This window comes from Clinocottus analis, unplaced genomic scaffold (genome assembly GCF_023055335.1).
Source record: "Clinocottus analis isolate CAN_PGR_092001 unplaced genomic scaffold, fCliAna1.0.p SCAF_14, whole genome shotgun sequence".
NCBI lineage: Eukaryota > Metazoa > Chordata > Actinopteri > Perciformes > Cottidae > Clinocottus > Clinocottus analis.
The window spans coordinates 10,786,650-10,810,217 of NW_027175865.1; the positions used below are offsets into that span (position 1 = coordinate 10,786,650).

Consider the following 23,568-nt stretch of genomic DNA (forward strand, 5'->3'; position numbering starts at 1 on the left):
GGAAACCACATGCAACAAAACTACAATGTGTCATTTTTAAACTTGACAAACTTACAGTTTTTGTTCGGTTCAAACAAACAAGACATAACATATTGTATGAGGGATACAGGGAGGAAGTGGCTGTTGCCTTTGAACAGATCCTGTCTCAAATTGTTATGCTAAGCTAACCTGCTGCTGTCCTGTCATTTAATAATCAAGCTGAACAAATACAGGTGTACCATGAGAAATCAATATCGGTGACCCGGGACTCTGTTGTGCTAATTGGTGGCAGGAGTCCAGAAATCTGAGCAACTTCTGATTCCCAGTTGAATTAAGCTACACTCCACAGTTTAGAAATGCCAATTATTTAACTTTTTTTTCACAGACGTGCAGAGTTTCATAGTTTCTTGTTTTTACCAACAGTATTATTGTGTAGAAAGAAAAAGAAGAAGAAAAAAAAGAAAGACAATAAACCACGGGAATATAGGCTGTAATTTGGAAACTTCAACCGCCCCTGCATGTCTGCTGTGTGTGTGTGTGTGTGTGTGTGTGTGTGTGTGTGTGTGTGTGTGTGTGTGTGTGTGTGTGTGTGTGTGTTTGTGCAGTGCCCTGTTTAATTAGTGCCGTGTGAGTGTCACTGAGGGCAGTGTTTCTGAACCTTTTTATCCATCACTCTCTGCTTCCTTCAACCATTTTTTTTAAATCTTTACTCATCTCTGTCGTCTCTCTCTTTGCTTCAGTCAGTTACAGGATTATAGGGGTGTGTGTGTGTGTGTGTGTGTGTGTGTGTGTGTGTATGTCCCTCCTCTTTAATCACTAACTCTCTCTTTCTCTCTGCTCCATCCCTAAACTTCCGACAGACAACTGCCGGTGTCTGAGTGTGTGAACAACATATACCAAGAACCACAATGCAGGTGAGGGGCAAAAAAATAACTATATCACCATGAAACTTTTCTATAATTATGAATAAATATGCAAATGAGGCACTCTCTTTTACCAAAAGTTGTCTTTTGGTAAATTTAGGAGAAATCTAAAGACTCAGATTGAGGTGCATTAAAATAAACAACTATCAGTAGATGTTCTCCATGCTTCACATCACTTCATTTGATGTGTTACCATCTGATCTTTTCTGTGTGTCCTCGCCGAGATATGACACCACAACATCACTTATCGTCTGGCATTTCCTTATCAAGGGTGCAATAGTTCTACATTTCCATCCAAGCATACAGCAGCTGAACAAATCGAATCTCACTGGCTGTGTGCTCTTTTCCTCACCAGCTGGCTGGCAGGTGGACAGTCACCCCTGACATAAGAGGATCCACTCCCCACTCATAGTCCTTAGCGCTTTCTTCCGCATCAGAATGGAAATATGAGCCACAGTGGGATGAGGCCAGTGAGAAAACGACATCAACAAGCCAATCGGAGCACAGCACATCTGGAGGAATCGGTCTACGGGCCCAGCTGGCAGCACTATGGGAGACAGCAGAGGAGAGGAGCGAGATGTGAGATTCAAAATGGCTGAGGGATTGAAGGGAGTGGAACATTACAAATTTTGTTGGACTTTAATTTAGCTGACTTTACTCTTTGCCATTGGAGCATTCATATTTAATTTATAAAAGCATTGTTAACGGACCAATACATTTTGAGGCAGAACATTTAACTGGTAGACTACAGAAGTGAGACTAGGGGACCAGTTTTCTGGGTGTATTTCACAGGAGACAGTGTTTTTGAAAAACACATGTTTTTGAATAACATAAACTAGCCATCGACCCCTACTGATAAATTGACCCACAGGACACCCTCACAATATTAAGGTAAAGAGACGTTGCCAATTAAAACATATTGACTGGAAAATAACTATCAAGTAAAAAACTTAAGCAGTTTTAAGCAAGTGCTTATAGCTCGAATTTTGTTTCTCATTTATTTGCATCTTCGGCCATGTTCATGACCTTTTGCTTTTCGTGTTACATTTTTATTCTTTGCTTTCAAAAAGTGCGTTATTTTCAGATAAAGCTAATTATGTTTTTGAATGTCCGGAAAGAGCAACTAATAAGGGGAAACACAACTGACTGTTTCATGTGAAACGTGGTTGAATCAAGAGGGGATAAAAGTCTGATGATGTGGAGCTTTGCAGCCATCTTTGATTTCTTACGCCGCCTGTCTGGTCTCTCTCGCTACTTCAAGGCTTCAGCTCCTCAGCAAACATGAGAATGTAACTGCAGCGAGTGGGAGCTCTGCCATCTTTAAAACACATTTCATCTCAGTCGCCCCTCCCCTTCTTTTTTTCTCTGTCTTTCTATCTTTTTGGTTCGACTCAGGGAAGAGTTGAGGTGAAGTTGTTGGGAGTGTCCAACAATTACTTTTTTTTGTGGCACATAGGGGGGAGGAAAGAGAACGGGCCTCTGTGGCAGGAGGCAAAGAAGAGCTTCAGTTCAGTAAACTGTAATATAACAGAACCAGGATGTGACCTCCTATATTGTCTCTCTATTCTTTTCAAGTGGCTTAGTGCTACCATTGTTGCAAAAACACAACTTTATAATACATAATGAACGATAAAGTCATTCAGAAACAACAAGCTTTGTATCATTATGATCAACACTAAAATCATTGTCCTGGTTTATTCCTTTATAGCCACCAAGTGTCTCTCATTTAAAGAATAGCTTCTCTACTGTCGTCGTGTGTCATTGGAACATTTTCCTCTTGTGATTATTCTATTGGTGACTTAGAAATGTATGAATTCATCCTTTAAACCAGGACACCGCTGCACTGTGGCACATTTGTTTTAGTGGTGAATAGATTGAGTCAGGTTCAGAATGTGAGATGATAAGATGTGTTCAAACACTGAGTGCTGTAATAATTTAGGAATATGTTTATGCTTTACTCACTGGAAAAGGCTGTGGATGTGTAATATAAGGCAGCATGAGAGCCACGCCGACTGTTGTTGAAGTGGAAAGAGAAAAAATGACATGTCTGGTCATGTGGGCAGGTGAGAGAGAGAGAGAGAGAGAGAGAGAGAGAGAGAGAGAGAGAGAGAGAGAGAGAGAGAGAGAGAGAGAGAGAGAAAGAGAGCTTGAAACTAGATCTCTCCTTCACACCTGTCTTTTGTCAGTCTTAAGCTGCAGCACACTGTGTTGAATGTGAATCGCTGCATTCCACTAATAAACTTTTGCAGAATAAAGACTTCAGTGCGTCTTATTCCAATTTTTAACTAATCTAAATACTTTATTAGCGATACACTGATATCCAGATGTGGGAACAGAAACAATAATGTATTTTAGTCAATTGTTTAGGAAAAGAATAATGCATGTAATTTGGAGTGGAACAAGTATAAAATATGACACAAATCTGCTTGACTGCATAATGGACATTCTTGGTAGCCACCTAATACACAAAAAAGTAAGGTGGCCACGAGAATGCCAGAAACAGAAGAATAAGGCTGAGATGTGAGACGTTTTTCAAATACATCCCTCTGTAAAAACGGCAAAATATGTCTATTCTTATTCACTTCTAATAGATCAAAGACACTTCAATAGATTTCCCTACACTCCGCCTAGAAGATATTTTTCTTCATAAAATCTATAGTGGAGAAAAATCGGGCCCTCTTGGTGGCAACTGAAGCCCACCGATGCGCACCAAAACGGGTAGATTTTACGCACAAAACTAAACTGCGCGGAAGGTTGGATGGCCGGCGCTCGTATCTCAGTACTGACACTCCGGATTCCCTGCAACCCGTAAAAGAGGGGAAAAACGTAGGCCTTCTTCTCCCTTTTAAAACCTCGACGCTGTCCACGTCCTCAAAAAGAATGGATCTAATTAAAACGTTGCACTCGTCATCATCCCCAAAGCTGTGCCAAACGGGTTCTGGTGGAGAGGAGGCTGGGAGATGCAGCACCACATGACTGAGCGTGAGCTGGAGAGGGATGGGAGTCAGATTGGGTTTCTCTCCTCTCATTGGCCGGTGGGCTGACTTTTGACACGCAGACCAGGGACCCTCCTGCCGTATATATAGGCCTGATAGAACTTTATTATTCTAGCATCACGGCAGCAGGTTTCCGCTCAGTTTGGAGTTACTCGTGTCACCACAACTGTATGCCTGCTTGAAGGTGGTTTAAAAACAGGGCTTTAGCGGCACAAGGAGTCTGCATGTCTGTTTAGACATGCTTAGCTTTGTGGATACTCGGATTCTGTTGCTGCTTGCAGTAACTTCATGCATAGCTTCATGTCAATGTAAGTTTGAATATCTGCTCTCTTTTTCTGTGATGGATATTTTTTTCTCGGGTCCCACTGCTTGAGGATCTTGTGCTTTGACTTTTGTTTGGGACTTACATGAAGGTCAACCTGAAGACAGCTCAAAGCTCTCCAGAGTAAAGCTCAACGGATTTAGCTCATGCAGAGGATTCTTCACCTTTTTTCCTCCAAGGATACAATTATTTTACATTTCATTAATGTCCGAGAGGGAGAAGTTGCACTGCTGAAAAACGTTTTCTCGCTTTGAAAAAAACTCTAAAGTAACCCGCCTAGTGACTTTTCAAAACTTGTAATGCATGTGGAGTCCTTGAAATAGGCTAAATGTGAATTTTCGTTTCGACATAGATGAAAAACTTCGTGGGGCGTTGTACATATTGTTCCATCCAGACGTCCAGCTAATGAAGCTTTATTATAGGGAACAGCGATGTCTCCCCCTGGTGGCCATGAGTGCAAACTTCTACTTGGCACCAATTAGATTTTTCCTCTCGAAGGGGAGGCACATCTGGTTGTTGTTTTTCTTTCTTTTTTTAGGTAGAAAATAGACTAAATGCTTACATATTATAGTAATTATAGATTTGCGTCATTCCGTGTCCATGACTTTCTTGATAGTTAGCCTTTACTGCGGAATGTATCATTATTCAGACCACAAAACGATTTAAAGACTAGACCACAACATATGCATTGCAAAGTAAAGCTTCTTGGTAACTTTTGTATTATTATAGAAGAGGGAGAAAAATAGTCTCCCATCACCTTGAATGTCCAAGTGCGCCGCCTTGTGGTGTAGGTTGGACATGCAGCCTTAGAGTTCATGGGGAGGTCCCAGCTGGGCCAAGCCCAGCCATGACCAGCTGAGGTCCACCTGCAATACATTTTGGATGAGAGATACACACATCAGCCATTAACATTGGCCAATATGGAGTCACCAGATCATCAAAACTGCTGTACAATTTTGAATAGGAGGAGGATTCAATCTAATTGGACTGAAATTCACCTTGTTGAAACACAAAATCTTAAAATGCTCCTTTTAACAATATAGCATCAGAAATCAGAACAGAATAAATAATTGATGTCAAGCATCCCCCAAGTGATGTAGTGCTTATCATGTTTGCAGAAGCAGCCTAACTTTTCCTGTCCCAAGGGCACAAACTACCAGTCCAGGCCTGTTAGGAGCCAGATCCTTCTGGAATGCTATTGAACACTGAGATTCACATTCAATGCAGACTTAGACAGTTGGAAGACGTTTAGCAGGCGGAGATAGCCCTAAGCTTCACTTTCACACGTAAGCAGAGACTTGTGCTACAGGATATAGAATGATAGCAAATAACCAATGCAGGAGAGCCAAATGTGTTCACCCTAACAGAAGGTTTTGTTTAACATTTAGAGATTCTGTGGATACGTGTCGTTTAGTTTTCGGCAGTCTTGAACTAAATCAAAACACACAAGCAGTGCAGCTTTCTGTTTTACGATGAACATTCGCTATTTTTTGCTATCTTTGAAAAAAATGTATCTTTGAATATGGTATTACTAAAATGTAACGTGGCTACTATGCATTTTAACGCTCTACATGAATGCACCCATCTTGTTTCTGCAGTGTAGTGTTGTTGCAGTCGAGTGTGCCTTTTTGTTCAAACAGAACTCTTTTTCATTGACCCAAAGAAAAAGGTTGAAGCAATCGAAAAGAATAGAGATGGATTGATATTACATTGTTTCTTTTTCAGTTGAATGTTTTGCTCTATCATGTTCTAACGGAGTATCCCCTCTTCTCTCCCCACCCTCCTTTGCTCCATCTTCCTCCTCCTCATCTCTCCAACTCCAGACTCGGTTAGTACACATGCATGCAATCATGAACGCAACATGTCAAAATGATGGCTTTACCTTGTGGCTTTGCTGTTTTAATCTTCCAAACTCTGTGAAATATCCCATGAAAGCAGGACCTCTTGGTCGGTCTTGACCGTATGAGCAATCTCAACGATGGCAGAGAATTTAGTTGAGGAATTTTTGCCCCTGAACCAAGTTATTTCTTTCAGTTTTCTCCCTTCCTGTCCATGAATAGGTGAGGGTCCTATTGGCTGAAGTTTGTGTCAATGAAAGCTAAAACCGCAGCTCTAAGGCACCCATGGGGCCTGGTACAAAGGATCCTTTCTGAGGGGCAGAGGGAGGTTTGCCCCTAACAGCTGGCTTTGGGTCAGTTTGGAGTCTTCCCCTGCTCCTTGATTAGAATTTGATTTTGATTTAAGCAAGCTGATCTCAGACCAGTTTGGAAAGGTTGATGTGTCAGCTCAGATAAGCTAAAAAATAGAAACCTATTTAATTGTTATAGATCAGATCGAGGCCGTTCTAATCTAAGACAAACAGAACCTGATGGGTGTTTGTTTAAATGACTCTGCTCATCATTGAGATTACCTAAATCCACGTGGTTCATCAGTTTATTGTGTTTAAGGGGCCGTATGCTTTGTGTGGTTCATCTCAGAACTTTATTTGTTCCATGGACTAACATATACTCTGCTCAGAGGTTGTTAAGCCTGGTTTGGGACGCTCCTTTTAGCATCTCTGTGCACACGTTGATTGTATTACATGCACATTGCTCGGCTGCATTTTCCTTCTAACTCATGTATCCTTGTTATAGTATCACATCTTCACTCATCATCATTTTGTAGGCCTATATGTTAAATACAAGACTAAATAAATAAATCTTACATTTATTTATGTTCTTTTTTATTTAGGGGATTCAGGGTGAGGTGTTGTTCTTATGCGTCATTTAGCACCTACAGTGTGACATATCAGACACATAAAGTGTAGCTTAGATTAGAAAAGGTCAGCGGGCATCTTTCAGATGTCAGTTTAAATCCCTGTCTTTTAACTTGCTTGTCCTCTTACTGTAAGATGAGGCTTTTGTTCATACACATTTTATTGATTAATTATACCAGTTTGCTTTAAATATAATTGCTAACTGGTTTTGATTTGCTTTTTGTAATATTTAGTGTATTTCAGAGTAGACGTCTGCTTTTCTAAGGGAATGTTTAGGATGTGTCATGTTGCTGAAGCAGCTTCCGCTCTGTGTTCTGGTCTGACTGAGTGATTCTCTGCTGCAGGGTCCCCGAGGAGACAAAGGACCTCGAGGTGACAGGGTAAGCTGAAGCGAAACTATGCTTTCTTTGATCAAACTACTGTTACCAAATATATTATTTATACACTTAATGTGGTGCTTTTTTTTTAATGCATCTTTGGCACTGTGTTTGTTGACACCATTTGACCCTCTAACCTCAGTAGGCCACACCCCTTTGTTTACATCACCCATAGGCCCTAGTGTGTAGTGACAATACTAGTGGTGGAGATGGATATAATGAGTATTATTTAAAATATTTACTGTACATATTTATATACATACATTTATTGTATAAGCAATGTACTTTTTCAAAGCATATTTTCTTCCCTCGTTGTTACTGAAATGAAGTCCGCTCGTCATATCGTATAAAAACACAATTTGGGACAACATTGATCAATCTTTATCTATTTATCTGTTCATGAAATACAATAATCGAGGAATCACAAGAAACCATCATACCAGCCTCTGTTCATTCAGTGACAGTGTTTATTCACTATATCATCTTTTTTTTACAGGGTCCTCAAGGCCCAAATGGAAGAGATGGCAAGCCCGGACTCGATGGCCCCGCTGGTCCCCCTGGCCCCCCTGGACTCGGAGGAGTAAGTCCACTCTTTTTACTCACGAAATAAGCAGCTTGGATTCACAGTGTATATCTCAAAAGTGGTCCAAAATCTAAAACAACAATGCAATTTTAGCAGTAGTTTGACTTCCAATGATTCTCATTATGCAAACTGCAGAAAAAGCATTGCAACCTGTCTGTGTGTGTCTGAGTTCAGTCGGGGCTGCAGGCCACGTTTCACCCCTGTTGCTTTTTTGTATGCTGTCATAACCCTATGACCTTTGACCCTTTGTCATTTACATTTCTACTAATATAAGTTAAATCTCTTTTAGGATTTCAACCCCAAGAACCAATTTTTAAAAAGCCCATCCAGCTGTTTTATGTTATAACTGTATTTGTTTCATGGCTGATTGTTGTGTCATGCCAATAGCAGACGTGGACTCCTGGGAACAGGGACCAGTGCTATTGCTTTAACTGGATCCACGCTCCGCTGGTTCAATGGTGACAATATGACTGAATCATTTGTTGTGTTTTTTTCTTCTGTTTCTCAGAACTTTGCTGCTCAGTACGATGGTGTGAAAGCTCCCGATGCCGGCCCTGGACCCATGGTGAGGGACCCGCTCTTTCTACCACATACACACAAATAAACACACCTTTATCGTCCTACAAACCAACCTTTATTTCAGTAGATGGTAGAACACCTATCTCACACCTTTGAATTATGATTGCAGTCCTCACACACATGACAAAGCACACCATTGTGGATTCATTTATTGTTGATGAATGAGGTGTATAATTAACTTATTTCTCCTTTTCAGGGCCCTCCTGGACCCCCTGGTTCTTCTGGACGTCCTGGACCACCTGTAAGTTCACACACCAACTCCTAATCTAACTTAAACATGATGTTGCATAGAATGTATATATGACTCTATAATATCTATAACGGCCTCTTGTCATTCAACAGGGAGCTCAGGGACACACTGGACACCCCGGTGAGCCCGGAGAGTCTGGACAGATTGTAAGATTATCCTCCAAAATACTCACAAGTCTTCAAATTATCATGTGTTTGGAACTGCTTTGGGCACATTTCTTTGTCAGACTTGGCACAGATTTGCCACAATCCTCAAAGTATTTGTTGTCTTTGGGACCCTAAATGTTCTGCTTTTCCTTCCCAAGGGACATGTTGGTCCCACCGGCCCCCCAGGACCTCCTGGCAAATCTGGAGAGGATGTACGTATACATTTGTGTTTCTAAAAAGCACTTTTCAGGCATTATAGTTTACAAGCTTTGTAAAGACTAAAGCAGCAACGATATCAAATGCAAACGTCTGTTTTGCTGACTCACAGGGTAACAACGGCAGACCTGGCAAGCCTGGAGACAGAGGTACCGCCGGCCCACAGGTAAGAGATGTTCTCTGAAACAAGGAGAATGGAAACATACACATAGAAAACAGACATCTCAACGATAAATATGAAACATGCCGCAGTAATATTTTCTCTATTTTGAATGGCAGGGCGCTCGTGGATTCCCTGGAACCCCCGGACTTCCAGGAATGAAGGGACACAGAGTGAGTGTTGATCTTGTCCTCTCTACTTGACTGCCTGGTTTATCTAATCACCTGAAGCCCAGTGGCTTGAAGGCAAGCAGCCAAAACTGCTCCAAAACAAAAAAAAGAATGATGGAAGAGCTACACCTGTGCAGTATGGACTAAATTATTTTTGAGCATCATGCTCCCATAACGAGCCACACTGGAACTACCTTCCTTTTTCGGGCCTCCTGACTAGCAATGTAGATCGGATACAGACCTTAAGGGCTGCCTTTCAGGATTTTTAATCCCTGTTTTTATGAGAAATTATCAAGTGAGATAATAAAACTTTCTGAGAAACCACCTTTGCAAACAGACAAGCTTCCTGAATGTCTTACGTGATATTTTGGATGTCTTGTTGTCAGTATATATTCTTGTAAGAGTTTGAGCAAGCATCCCACTGACTGATTCTTCTGATAATCAGATTTATCTAATAAGGATCCTCATCGCCTCACTTTGTCCTTCATCTCTTCTTAATTGTTTCTGAAGTAGCACAGTTTAGTTCCAATTAATAGGAGTGGAAATAATAGCACTCGCTATCTCTTTATATCGCCCATAAGCTGTAATGTGATGTCTGTTTGACCTTAAACATGTATTTCATCATCACTCTATTTCTGTGTTACAGGGTTACACTGGTTTGGATGGACGCAAGGGAGAGAACGGAGGTGCCGGTGCCAAGGTAAGGAGGGCACCCAATGAGTACTCAAATTCATATAGGTTTTCTCTTGTATTCATGTTGATGTCAGCCGACCTCAGGGTTAGACTTTAGAGTAGTATCTTGTAGTCTCTGCAAGGATGTATGTCCTTAACATAGTTTCTCTAGTTTAAGTAGATATGAAATGCTCACACAAAAAAACTAAATTCAGTTTAGTGTTACAAACACTTTGTCAGTGTTTTCACCTCTGACATCAAGTCGCTTCACTCTGGATGCCTAACCTCCTCTCCTGTCTCTCCTATAGGGTGAGAATGGTGCCCACGGAGCTAGTGGAAGTCCTGGACTTGCTGTAAGTTTTTGATCGAGTTCACCATTCATGCATAAAACCTTAGTTACCGTAGTAAACCCTGCCATAATAATAATTTAGCCATCATTCATCATTACACAAATGCAGTAAAGACACATTGCTCATGTCTTCTATTGTTTCTGTATTCTCTGTTTAGGGATCTCGTGGTATGACTGGCGAGAGAGGCCGTCCCGGCCCTGCCGGCCCTGCTGGTTCTCGAGGTGCTGATGGCAATGTTGGACCCGCCGGCCCTGCTGTGAGTATTGGCCTTTTAAACCTTTTAAAGCCTTGTTAGATTAATGTATGTTGTGCATATTGAACTCAAGCTACCAATCCAGATTGTACTTGGTGATTGATATATTGACATATAAATGAATAAATATGCTACTGAATATTATTATATGCATGGTATTGTACCCATATTAGACAAACTTAACATAAGCTTTGACCTTTATTACATATATATGGATGTTATATTTGCTCTTCTTCTACCCAGGGTCCTCTCGGATCTGCTGGTCCCCCAGGTTTCCCCGGAGGCCCCGGACCCAAGGTAATTGTGATGTCACTTCCTGGAGCATTAACTGTCTTTTGACAACACGTCCTCCCAGAGATGGTCATGTGTAGGCTCACAAATAGAGAGCGTTCTCATCAACATACAGTATCGCTATCTGTCAGACAAATGAACCCCACCTGACCATCTGTCAATGTTTGCCATCCCAATGGCTTCTTGTGTATTATCCCCATGGGAATAGTTCAGCCTCTCTCACTCTGGACCGTTTGTTTTCATCATTTCAACACATCCTTAAGAAACAACCCTGTTATGATCACATTAATTGATTATGAATGTATTTCTTTCTTTAACAGGGAGAGATTGGACCTGCTGGAGCTAATGGCCCAACTGGAGGTCAGGGAGCTAGAGGAGAGCCCGGAGTCAATGGTGCTGTTGGCCCCGTTGGTCCCCTTGTACGTATACAAAGCTGTTACAGCTCGGACTCCCAAGTCACCTTCTTGTCTTTTATTTAGTCCTTGATTTTGTCTCGATTGTTGTGTCAGACCATATTGATTATTCCTAAACTCTATTAATAATAAATGTTGACATTTTTTAAAAATAATTATTCTATGATTTATATTGATTTGTCTGCCACATTTACCTTAACGTAATCCTTTACAGAGCCATTTAATTATCATTTACTTAACTTACCATATGAACTATTATGACATATTCCATATCTTTAGAGTGCACTTTTTAAATATTAAAAAAGTGAAATGTACACATGTTTGTAGCGAGGTGTTTATAAGTTAACTGTTTTAGTGTTTTAATAGGATTCTCTAATGTTTTGTTCTTTTCCTGCAGGGAAACCCTGGTGCTAATGGCCTGAATGGACCCAAGGGACCCGCTGTAAGTGCTCACATAGGGTCACATAGAGGTTACAACCAATGTAACCCATGCAGCACAAAATGTAGGCAATGTTTCAAGGTGGGCTTTAGTGATGCTCACCTGTCCGTCGTGGCTGGTGTTTAGGGTGCCCCTGGTGTTTCTGGAGCTCCTGGCTTCCCCGGACCAAGAGGAGGACCTGGACCCCAGGGCCCTCAGGGTGCAGCTGGACAGAGAGGCCTCTCCGTGAGTACACAACCAACACACACACACAACGACAAAACATTTTTGAATTATTATTTTTGAAATTATGCCGATGTACACATAATTGTGTAAATAGTGAAATGCTGTCTGTTGATCTGTTTTAGGGAGATCCTGGTGCTCAGGGAATTAAGGGAGACGGCGGACCCAAAGGAGAGCCTGTAAGTTCACATCCGGATCTTTTTGTTTAAAAGTTCGCCAAATGTGAAGACTGTTGTCCCTCAAACTTGTCTGTCGCCTTCCTCAGGGTAACGCTGGACCTCAGGGAATCCCCGGAGCTCAGGGTGAGGAGGGCAAGAGAGGACCCAATGGCGAGCTTGGTGCCACTGGCCCTGCTGGAAACCGTGGCGCTAGAGTGAGTACCGGACCATCTCTGATGGGCGGCGTTGCATCCAAATCATTTCATATTCAGAGCCACGTTTCGTGGATCACCTGCTGATGCCTGTTTGTCTCTTGCAGGGCAGCCCTGGCAGCCGTGGTATGCCTGGTAGTGAGGGAAGAACTGGCCCAATTGTGAGTGTGCAATGAACACATTCCACCAACGTGCAACGTTGACAACACACATTTATATTTAATTACACTAATGAGAAGCCAGGAATAAAGTCATGTTATGCTTCCATATATAGTAACATTCAGTCGTAAGGTGGAGCTGCCTCCTCATTGCTCTTTGTCTCCTCTCAGGGCATGCCCGGTGCCCGTGGTTCCACTGGTAATGCTGGACCTCGTGGACCCCCTGGAGATGCTGGCCGCGCCGGTGAGTCTGGCCCAGCTGGTCTCAGGGTAAGTCTTTTGCTAAGTTTGTATTTCGTCTGGTGTCCATGTTAGTTCTCGTCTAGGTTAAAGCGAGAAAAGGCTGCGAGCTTGAAACAGCAGCGCTGTAATGACTTTAGTGAATGGCTATTGTGTGAAGTAAATTTGCCTTGTGTAAATGATTAAACCCAGAACTGTTAAAAAGTAGTTGGTCAAATGATCAAAAGTCTTTGTCTGTTTGTTTGATTAATCGATAAATTGATATGTATCATGTACAGGGTATGCCAGGAAGCCCTGGAAGCTCCGGACCCCCAGGAAAGGAGGGACTTGCTGTGAGTAAATCACTGACACTGAAACTTATGAAGCTATGATTGATAATATCCCCAAATATTATTTCGGGATATTGGAGGATATTGATCATATTCCCAAGTATCCCCAAATGTTACTTCAGGACACAATCTCATTATGTAATGTTTTCGATATTATAATCATTATTAATATCCCGCTGTTCTTCCGGTTTCCTCCTCCAGGGCCCCGCTGGACAAGATGGCCGCTCTGGACCTCCCGGCCCCACTGGGGCTAGAGGCCAGCCCGGAAACATTGGTTTCCCTGGACCCAAAGGACCTTCTGTAAGTAGAAACAAAGCCAAGACAAACAATATGCATTTCAAGCTACTTCTCTATCTTGATTTTCATTTTCAAGTTTATCGTAACGTGTGCTTAACCTGCTCTCCGTCAGGGTGAGGGTGGCAAGCCCGGAGATAAGGGATCCTCTGGCCCCACTGGACTGAGAGTAAGTCAAAATACCTGCAAGTGTTAAATACTCTTACTGATAGAACCTTTTGTCATGCTGCGTTAGCTCCATTGTCCGTTGTTACAACAACTCATCATATTCCTATTTAGGGAGCCCCTGGACCTGATGGCAACAATGGAGCCACTGGTGCTATTGGACCTGCTGTAAGTATTCTCATATATATATATATATATATATATATATATATATATATATATATATATATATATATATATATATATATATATCCATATGTATAAATACAAAATAAATTGCCCTTTTAGACAAATACCGACACAATTTAACCACTCTTGTTTTTTCTTTATCTTTTGCTACAGGGCGGTCCTGGTGAGAAGGGAGAGCAGGGAGCTTCTGGAGCTCCTGGCTTCCAGGTTCGGATCCATTACCTGATTATATTCCGTGCTCATTGAAAACAAGATGAAATAATAATATAAATATTTCAAAAACATAAAAGTGCATTCATCAGAGCAATTTCAGTGAAGGTGCAATATCAACTTGGTAGCTTCCCAACCTATTTCCCTGAGAGGTTTAAGAAAACGTGATATAAAACATGCACCTCAGGTGTATTTTTAAGATAGCTGTATCTGCATGAACGGCAGCTTTGAGTTGGTTACATTGGTCCTGATGTTGCGGCTCGATGTTTTCAGGGTCTGCCCGGTTCCGCTGGAGCTGCTGGAGAGGGTGGCAAGCCCGGAGAAAGAGTAAGTAACACACACTGATATTTCCAAGTCGAACCACACATATTCTAATATATATATATATTAGAATAAGCAGTACACCTCCAACGCGCCGTTCTTGTGTCTTTCTAGGGAATCCCAGGAGACCATGGAGTTGCTGGACCTGCTGGCGCCAAGGTAAGTTTACCTGTTCATGTACTGCAGAGACTTTTTTAGTTTCCACTTAATATTCAGGATGAGTAGCCTCTCCAATATTTTAATTATAGTATGATGCCAAAACCATTAGTTATAATACAAACGATATATCCATCATTCTCCGTCATTGTGGCAAATTACATTTGCATTCGTTTAATAAAGCAACTAGCTGAAGACAATACACTGACTCCCTCTGCGTGTTCCTGCAGGGAGAGCGCGGTAACCCCGGTGCTGCCGGCGCTAATGGAGCTCAGGGACCAATTGGACCCCGTGGACCCGCTGGAGCCCCCGGAGCTGATGGTGGCAAGGTAAAAATGTTGCCAAGAAATGGTTGTTTATCTCTAAAATGATCCTGTAGAATCAGAATATGTTGACGTCAAGTTAATATATGAGGTAATGTATTTTAAACAACCATGTGTGTTTTATGCAAACATAAACCATAGTTTGTTCTTTCGAATTCCAGGGAGAGCCTGGTGCTATTGGAGCTGCAGGTGGACCTGGACACCAGGGACCCGGCGGCATGCCCGGAGAGCGTGGAGCCGCTGGTGGCCCTGGAGGCAAGGGAGAGAAGGTAAGCAGCAAAAATCTACCACAAATATAGAGGGATGTCAGCCCTCAAAATAGCACAAATGTGTTAACGAGATTTGTTAACAATCAGACTATGTATATTTTGAACAGTATTAACTTCATAATGCTTGTTTCATGTCATGTATATGCCGTTTGGATTATTGATCACCTGCCTGAAAATTTGCTTGGAACTATATCACCATATAATGCACCAGATTGGAAGCATTAAAGTTTGTGTTTGTTTTACGTGATCCCTGTTAAAACAATGTCTTCTCTATCATTCCCTCCTTCGCTCTCTCCGTCAGGGAGAGGCTGGACACAGAGGACTTGATGGCAATGCTGGCAGAGATGGCAGCCGTGTAAGTTCAACTCTAATTCTTCTTGAGTCACTTGATATAAAACAAATTAAACGTAACAAGCAGAGCCTTAGTCTAAGTGTCCTCTCATCGCTCATTCTAGGGCATGGCTGGACCCGCTGGTCCTCCTGGACCCACTGGAGCCAATGGTGATAAGGTAAGTTGGTGATGTGTGGATATTATTTACCACAAAACAAATATTGAGATAAACCATGAGAATGAGGACATTGAGGATGAAAACCGTATCACAGATTAATTAACGTTATGGAGCTTTCTAACGAGCTAAAAAAAAAAGGGCTGCTTTATTATTCAAGATGGATGGCAGACTCTCGTACTAGGGACCTCCAGGAAAAAAACATCAAGAATGGTTTTTGATATCAAATCACAGTCAGAAATGATCACTTGGCTGATCAACCCGAATCCATATCCTCGATCACCACATTCCTCTGTAGGAGAACCCCCACTTCAACCTTGTTTCTGATGCTAGAACCTCAACACTGCCGCCTGATGGTGGATTTATAATATTACAGCAATAGCTCAACCACAGCTTAATCTAGGATGTCATAGGTGAAAACATAATACATGCAGCAGGCAGACACATAACTTTGCAGCAGCCTTTTCCTTAACTGTTTACTGCACATTTGTCTATATTTCTGAACAAAACAAACAATGACACAACATTAGCATTATTTCGTAAAAAAAAAAAAACAAACCTAAGAATTATCTTTTACTTCATTCATATCAATTTTTGTTTAAATTCCTTAGCTATTTGCAGTTTGAGAGTCTATTTATAACAATGCTGCTGATGACAAAAGATGTCTCATGTGTGTCTGAGTGGATGATAATGGATGAATGGATATCTTGCTGGAGCTATGCTAAGCTAATGAAACACTCACTGTTCTCTCCTCCAGGGTGAGAGCGGTGGATTCGGACCTTCCGGCCCCGCTGGAGCTCGTGGACCCTCTGTAAGTAGCAACAGCTGACTTCCTTCTTTACAACCCGTTTCACCATAAATCACCTGTTGACATACATATCAAAACAAAAACAGACATTAAGAGCAGAATAAATTGCCTTCTGACCCACTACTTGTTCTCCACAGGGAGAGCGTGGAGAGGTTGGACCTGCCGGATCTCCCGGATTCGCTGGACCCCCTGTAAGCCAGCAGCCGATCATCTTGCATTACAAAACACGATATGCGATGATACAAATACATACACACCCAGATATTGACCCAGCCCCATTACTCTTCATGTTTGCAGGGTGCTGACGGTCAGACTGGAGCAAGAGGAGAGCGTGGACCTGGTGGAGTAAAGGGAGAAGTTGGCCCATCTGGCCCTGCTGGACCCGCTGGACAGTCTGGACCTCCCGTTAGTACCCTTTACAGTGGACATTCAGGCGCTTACATTGACAATGTAAAAACTCAAATGAGATATGAATAACGTGAATGGTGTTGGATTTCTGTTTATCTAGGGTCCTTCTGGCCCTGGTGGACCTACTGGTGGTCGTGGAGACAACGGACCTCCTGTGAGTACTAAAACATCACAAATATTTTCTTATGATTACATTTATTGCACCCAGAAGCATTTAATACATAATCCTAATCACTGTTTTACACTGTCACAGTCACACACTGACTTCAACTCAAATGAAGGCAACAAGAGCATTTAGTAACTGGAATTTAACATCATTAAACTAAAGAGACAGTTTAATCTAAAAAGATATATTTTTAACAAATGAAAATGTCACAGGACGACCACTGTTTTTAAAGTAGCTCTCAGTTTTCCGCAAAAAACACCATGAAAATGCTTTTACCTGCAGCACTTAGCCACAAACTCACAAATCCTTGACTTTGACAATAAATTAGGTTTCAGTCAAATGTATCATAGCTGCAGCAGAATTGAAAGCCACGTTTTGAACATATTGTGTTCTTTCTGTTATTTTATTTTTTTTATTCATTTGTGCCCCATGGCCAGAACAAATCCTTATCTTACCTCTCTGATGTCCACTCACACACACACACACACACACACTTAGACACATGCAAACCGACCCAGCACACACTCTTGATGACCGCTGTGTAACCTTTGATGGTGTGTGTTTCCAATGTCAGGGTCTGACTGGTTTCCCTGGTGCTGCTGGCAGAGTTGGTGGATCTGGTCCCGCTGTGAGTATTGCTCTTATATTGCATACAATTTGTGCAAGCCCACATGCAATGCATTGGATTACGTAATATTTTCCGATCATCTTCTCGTATGAGTGAAACGGAGCGCTTGACGTGAACACATTCTGCTCCTCTTCGCCTCACAGGGTATTGTCGGACCCCCTGGCCTCACTGGTCCCGCTGGCAAGGATGGTCCTCGTGGTCTCCGTGGTGATTCTGGTCCCAGTGGTCCTTCTGGAGAACAAGGGATGGTTGGACCACCTGGTCTCACCGGAGAGAAAGGACCCTCTGGAGAGTCTGGTCCCCCTGTAAGTTAGATCTGAATTATGAAAACATGGAAAACTGAAATGTTGTATTATGGGAATATACATCCATCGCCAATACATTAATATGTGGCTTGTGTGTGTTTAGGGTGCTCCTGGTGCTCCTGGAACCGGTGGTGCTATTGGATTCCAAGGATTCGTTGGTCTGGCTGGTGCTAGAGGAGATCGTGGTACACCCGGCGGTGCTGGTGCAGTGGTAAATTTGTGGATCATTTTCAGTCACTATGCCCTGGATGATTTCAATCAACAACTGCACCTTTTTCCTGAAAAGATCTACCAGAGGGTCAAACATGAATTCCATACCTGTTGTATCACACGCAGTGACTGTATTGCACTCAGCCGTTTTCTCTGCATCCTCCCATAGGGAGAGCCCGGTAGAGTTGGACCACCTGGTTCCGCTGGAGCTCGTGGTGCCCCTGGCAACATTGGCCTGCCCGGTATGACCGGACCCCAGGGAGAGGCTGGACGTGAGGTAAGGATCGATCTGGCTCATTACAAGTACTGCACAAACCTGCCGTGGTAACTAAATGAGGAGAGAGTATGAAAGTAGAAGTACTCCTAGTTGATTGACTTGATGCAAATGTAACACTTTCTTGGTTGAAATTTACTTTTGTGGATTAAACAAAAATATGCACTCACAAGAACATGACACGACAGTCTGATAACAAGATAGAAACTTTTATTTAAGCTGAAATATTCTTTGCCATCTACAGGGTAACCCTGGTAACGACGGACCCCCTGGTCGTCCCGGTACTGCTGGATTCAAGGTAATGCCTGTTCATCCACATTGAAGCACTTGTGCGCACACACCCATGCTGTGCTTTGACCCACATCAACACCTTTCCGCCATGTTTAGGGAGACCGTGGTGAGCCCGGACCTGCTGGTTCCATGGGAGTTTCTGGTTCCCCCGGACCTAATGGACCCTCTGGCGCTGTTGGCAGACCTGGAAACCGTGGAGAGTCTGTACGTAGAACTCATTGAATTCACTGCTGGACAATTTCCAAATGAATTCGCAGGTTACGCAACGTCGACATTAATCTGCTCTCTCATTCTTTTACTCCTGTCTCTTCTTGTCTCTAGGGCCCAGGAGGTCCCTCTGGACCTGCTGGAGCAGCTGGAGCCAGAGGTGCCGCCGTAAGTACAATGAACCCGGATAGTCACAGAAATAGTACATATAATAGTTAACCGCCTAAAATTACATGGATGTATCACGTTTGTGTGTGTGTGTGTGTGTTTTATAGGGACCTGCTGGAACCCGTGGCGAGAAGGGAGTTGGTGGAGACAATGGAGAGAGAGGCATGAAGGGTCTGCGTGGACATGCTGGTCTCCAGGGAATGCCTGGACCTTCTGTGAGTGACCCATACCATCATAATGCCCACAAAATATGTGTTGATGTTCACCTTATCTACAATGTCTACTATAATGGACGTTGTCTCCCGTTAGGGACCCTCCGGTGAGTCTGGATCTGCTGGACCAAATGGACCTTCTGGACCCAGAGTGAGTGGAATCCTAATAGCCCACAATACACCTGTATTCATCGATGCACCATATCCTATAATCAAATCAACATCTAAGGTGTATATGTGAGCGAGCAATTAGAGAGCTCGTAAAGGTCAGGGAGGCAGAAACCATGACAGAGAATTCATTGTGCTGCAATGAACCACATTCAGAGACGTGACATTAATAACTATCTCAAAATTCTCTGTTGCATTGCATTCTTTTTGTGATCACTAAAACTCCAAATACAGGACATACAGTACAGTAACATACAGTCATGGGTTTCTAAAAAAAGACCAATGTTTAATTGTGTCATGTAATAACCTCTTCAGGGACCTGCTGGACCCCACGGACCCCCTGGTAAGGATGGCAGAGCCGGCAGCCATGGAACCATTGGCTCTCCTGGTGCTCGTGGACCCCCTGGATACGTTGGACCTGCTGTAAGCACATCTAGATTCTTGTAAACTAGTCAGTTGACAACTGCTACTGTGATCCACATATCAATCCTCTCTTTTATCCATATCAGGGTCCTGCTGGAGCTCCCGGTCTGGCCGGACCTCCCGGCCCCGCTGGTGGTGGATATGATGTCTCAGGATACGATGAGTACAGAGCTGATCAGCCCTCTCTGAGAGCCAAGGACTACGAGGTGGATGCCACCATCAAGTCCCTCAACACTCAGATCGAGAACCTGCTCACTCCAGAGGGATCCAGGAAGAACCCTGCCCGCACCTGCCGTGATATCAAGCTCAGCCACCCCGAATGGAGCAACGGTAAGCTCAATTTATTCTGACAGCGCTGTACTGGTTACCGCTGGCTGCCCGCTTCAAAACATTGGTACTGGCATACCACGCTGCGAACAGATTGGGTCGAATCTACATCCAGGACATGGTAAAACTTGCAGCTCCGTCACTATGAGCTAAACACTCAACTAAGTCTATTTACGACTGTTTGCTGTCCTGCCTCCTCGATGGTGCAATGAGCTCCCCATAGACATCAGGACAGCAGAAAGTCTTTCGTCGCAAACTAAAAACACATCTTTTTTGACTACACCTTGAATAAGGAAGGTAGCCGTAGCAGTAGTAGTAGTAGTAGTAGTAGTAGTAGTAGTAGTAGTAGTAGTAGCAGTAGTAGTAGTACTTTAGTAGCACTTAAATGACACTTGCTGATAACATTTTGTTGTTTGACTTTATTGAAGAATGTGTACTTCCCTTATTCTTGTTGTTCTGAGTTTGTACTCACAGTTGAAAGCACTTGTTGTCAGTTGCTTTGGATTAAAGCGTCAGCTAAATGAAATGTAATGTAATGTAGTAAGGTTACAATATCTTTTAAAGCCCATATGTAGTAGAGTAAGACACTCTTTTTCCTGCTTTGTAGGATTCTACTGGATTGACCCCAACCAGGGATGCACCAATGACGCCATCAAGGTCTTCTGCGACTTCACCACCCGTGAGACCTGCATCCACGCCCACCCCGAGAGCATCGCCCGCAAGAACTGGTTCAGAAGCACCGAAGGCAAGAAGCACGTCTGGTTCGGAGAGACCATCAACGGTGGTACTGAGGTGAGCATCTCCGGAGAGAAAATGTGTTTTATTTTAAAAAAAGAGGTTTAAACATCACACATGCTCACACAACCAGGAAACAACAGTAATAACAGATGTCATATGTTCGATTCTTTCCTTCGTGCAGTTCACCTACAATGATGAGACCCTCAGCCCCCAGAGCATGGCCACCCAGCTTGCCTTCATGCGCCTGCTGTCCAACCACGCCAGCCAGAACATCACCTACCACTGCAAGAACAGCAATGCCTACATGAGCGATGAGACCGGTAACCTGAAGAAGGCTGTGGTGATCCAGGGCTCCAACGATGTTGAGCTGAGAGCCGAGGGCAACAGCCGCTTCACCTTCTCCGTGCTCGAGGACGGCTGCACTGTGAGTTGCTCCTTGGTCATCACTGTTACCTTCATTGCTTCAGTTTCATTCTTCCTCACTTATAAATTGCTACATCAATGCAGTTGTTGGTGTCATGAGACAGAGCTGTTTGATGTGTATGATGTTGTCGTTATTCTAACATTTGGTCTCTCCTTTTCTTTCTTTACGCCTGCAGAGACACACTGGTGAGTGGAGCAAGACAGTGATTGAGTACAGAACAAATAAACCATCTCGCCTGCCCATCCTCGACATTGCACCTATGGACATTGGTGGAGCTGATCAGGAGTTTGGTTTGGACATTGGCCCAGTCTGTTTCAAATAAATAGACTCATGATAAATTAAAAACCGAAAAGAGAGAAAGAACGAAAAAAACAAAATCTCTGCCCTTCTTTCTGTGTTGTTTTTTTTTTATACTGAATGCTGATATCTCTCTGCGCATCCACTTGCTTAAGATGGGCAATATCTGAGAGGACTGAACGGACTGAACGGAGCGTTTGTGCAATGCAAATTAATACAGCAACCCAAAGGGACGCGGGAAAACAGCTTGTTGTGGGACATCATGTCATCCTTTTGTAAAAAATAAAAGAAGTGTAATAAAAACGCTGAAAGTATGCATCACTTTGTGGTCTTTGTATATCTTCCAAAGAGGAGGTTTAAAACCACAATTTCCATGAAAAAAAGGTTTAAGCTACCTCATGCCTGTACCTAAAGAAAATACTTTTGACAAAACCTGGGTCCACAACAGAGATGTTAAGACTTCTAATGCTTCAAGCTGTATCGGAAGGTGCTCAGTTACTTGAAGCAGAGATCTATGGTGCTAATATGCAGCTGTGGAGCTAACCACTTTTACTGTATTACTTTGTATTGACATGTGAGGAGTCTTGCATTCGTCCCCTGATGCTCCCCCACTTTAAGCAGGTGGAATGTTTCTAATTCTGATGTCTGGTTTTTGTTTTGTTTCATTTTGTTTCGCTTTTTTTTGTTTTGTCTAGAAGGTTTTTTTTTTGTTTTGGTTTTTTGTTCAGGCTTTTTTAAAATTCAAAACCCCACATTGAGTGTTTATACTGACAGCACATACTTCATCCAATTCTGAATGGTTTTTAGGCGGCCTCTCTCTCTCAAAAAATGAAACCACAAAGTCTATTGTACCTATTTTGTATATGTGAGATGTTTAAATAAATTGTGAAAAGTTCTGAAATAAAGCATGTCCAATGTTCCAAAACACACAACTCAGTGACTTAAGTGCTTTCATGTTTTAATGACACCATTGAAGGTTTGTCACTGTATTTTGGTTCTAGTTTGGCTGATAGTAACATCAATACCTTAAACATCTTTCTACTGTGTAAGCACAGCCATATCTTATTTACCTTCCCCCTCTTTCATGCTTTTCAACGGTACATCCGATTTCAATGTACAGAAAATTTCTGTTGACACTGTCAATGCCAATGTGTGATTACTAACGTGCATTGTGTCTTGTAAATATGCATCCTCTGATGTTGCTTTTCCTTGCATAATACAGCTTTTGCATCCAAATAAATTTCTGTGGTTTGGATCAAGGCTTGATTTGCAGTGATAAATACACACCGATTTTGTTAGATTCAATGTGGGGACAAAATTGCTTGTTTTGTCACTTTATCAGAGAATCCGCTGAGAATCAGCATGAGTTCAGTGTGTTGCGGGAACTGGGATATGCAAGCTTTCTGGACGTTTTCATTTAATTATACCTCCTCATGAAGAAGCAGTTCTGTTCATCTGAAGATTAAGACATCGATACATAAAAAGTAACATGCAGCACTTCCGATAACCACTAGAGAGCAGTATAGTGGTATTGTTATTCAAATCCCTGCTGGAAGTGCAATGTATTTTAACAAATGGATCACTTCGACCACGGAGCAGCAAAGACTGGGATGCCTGTTGCAACTACAGGTCTACAGCATGTTATGCATACAACTTATGATATTAAACTAAATATGGAACCTTTTATCATGCAGACACCAGTATACAAACAAATGGTTTACATCAAATTTATTTCACAGCTATAGTGACACTTTTGTTAATTTGGATGATGTTTGAAGTCTTTTTTAATAGCTGTGATGGAAGGTTACAAGTGTCTTTGCTGAAGTGCGATTTTAGAATATACCTTTACACATTTAATCCCACTCCAGAATCAGAAACAGAAACGGTG

At 42.4% G+C, this 23,568-nt stretch overlaps 1 protein-coding gene across 1 annotated transcript; it reads left to right on the forward strand.

Annotated features, from left to right (window-relative positions):
- The first annotated feature begins 7,855 nt into the window (after window positions 1-7,855).
- col1a2 (collagen, type I, alpha 2) lies at window positions 7,856-22,935 on the forward strand. Its single transcript, XM_068575302.1, has 47 exons — window positions 7,856-7,932; window positions 8,444-8,500; window positions 8,711-8,755; window positions 8,857-8,910; window positions 9,069-9,122; window positions 9,239-9,292; window positions 9,406-9,459; window positions 10,103-10,156; window positions 10,437-10,481; window positions 10,636-10,734; window positions 10,975-11,028; window positions 11,343-11,441; window positions 11,833-11,877; window positions 12,001-12,099; window positions 12,222-12,275; window positions 12,362-12,469; window positions 12,574-12,627; window positions 12,796-12,894; window positions 13,143-13,196; window positions 13,395-13,493; window positions 13,603-13,656; window positions 13,767-13,820; window positions 13,995-14,048; window positions 14,325-14,378; window positions 14,487-14,531; window positions 14,759-14,857; window positions 15,013-15,120; window positions 15,422-15,475; window positions 15,576-15,629; window positions 16,384-16,437; window positions 16,572-16,625; window positions 16,732-16,839; window positions 16,943-16,996; window positions 17,583-17,636; window positions 17,780-17,941; window positions 18,045-18,152; window positions 18,321-18,428; window positions 18,670-18,723; window positions 18,813-18,920; window positions 19,038-19,091; window positions 19,199-19,306; window positions 19,401-19,454; window positions 19,787-19,894; window positions 19,981-20,224; window positions 20,829-21,013; window positions 21,141-21,383; window positions 21,559-22,935. Exons 2-47 carry the CDS (start codon window positions 8,498-8,500, stop codon window positions 21,703-21,705), a joined length of 3,810 nt encoding a protein of 1,269 aa, XP_068431403.1. The 5' UTR covers window positions 7,856-7,932; window positions 8,444-8,497; the 3' UTR covers window positions 21,706-22,935.
- Window positions 22,936-23,568: the final 633 nt, after the last annotated feature.

What these genes read in the sequence shown, in the direction of transcription:
- col1a2 (XM_068575302.1), top strand. An exon ending in CTGGCAAATCTGGAGAGGAT is followed by an intron (nt 9,123 to 9,238) that starts GTACGTATACAT and finishes GCTGACTCACAG; the next exon opens with GGTAACAACGGCAGACCTGG. An exon ending in CTGGAGGCAAGGGAGAGAAG is followed by an intron (nt 15,121 to 15,421) that starts GTAAGCAGCAAA and finishes TCTCTCCGTCAG; the next exon opens with GGAGAGGCTGGACACAGAGG.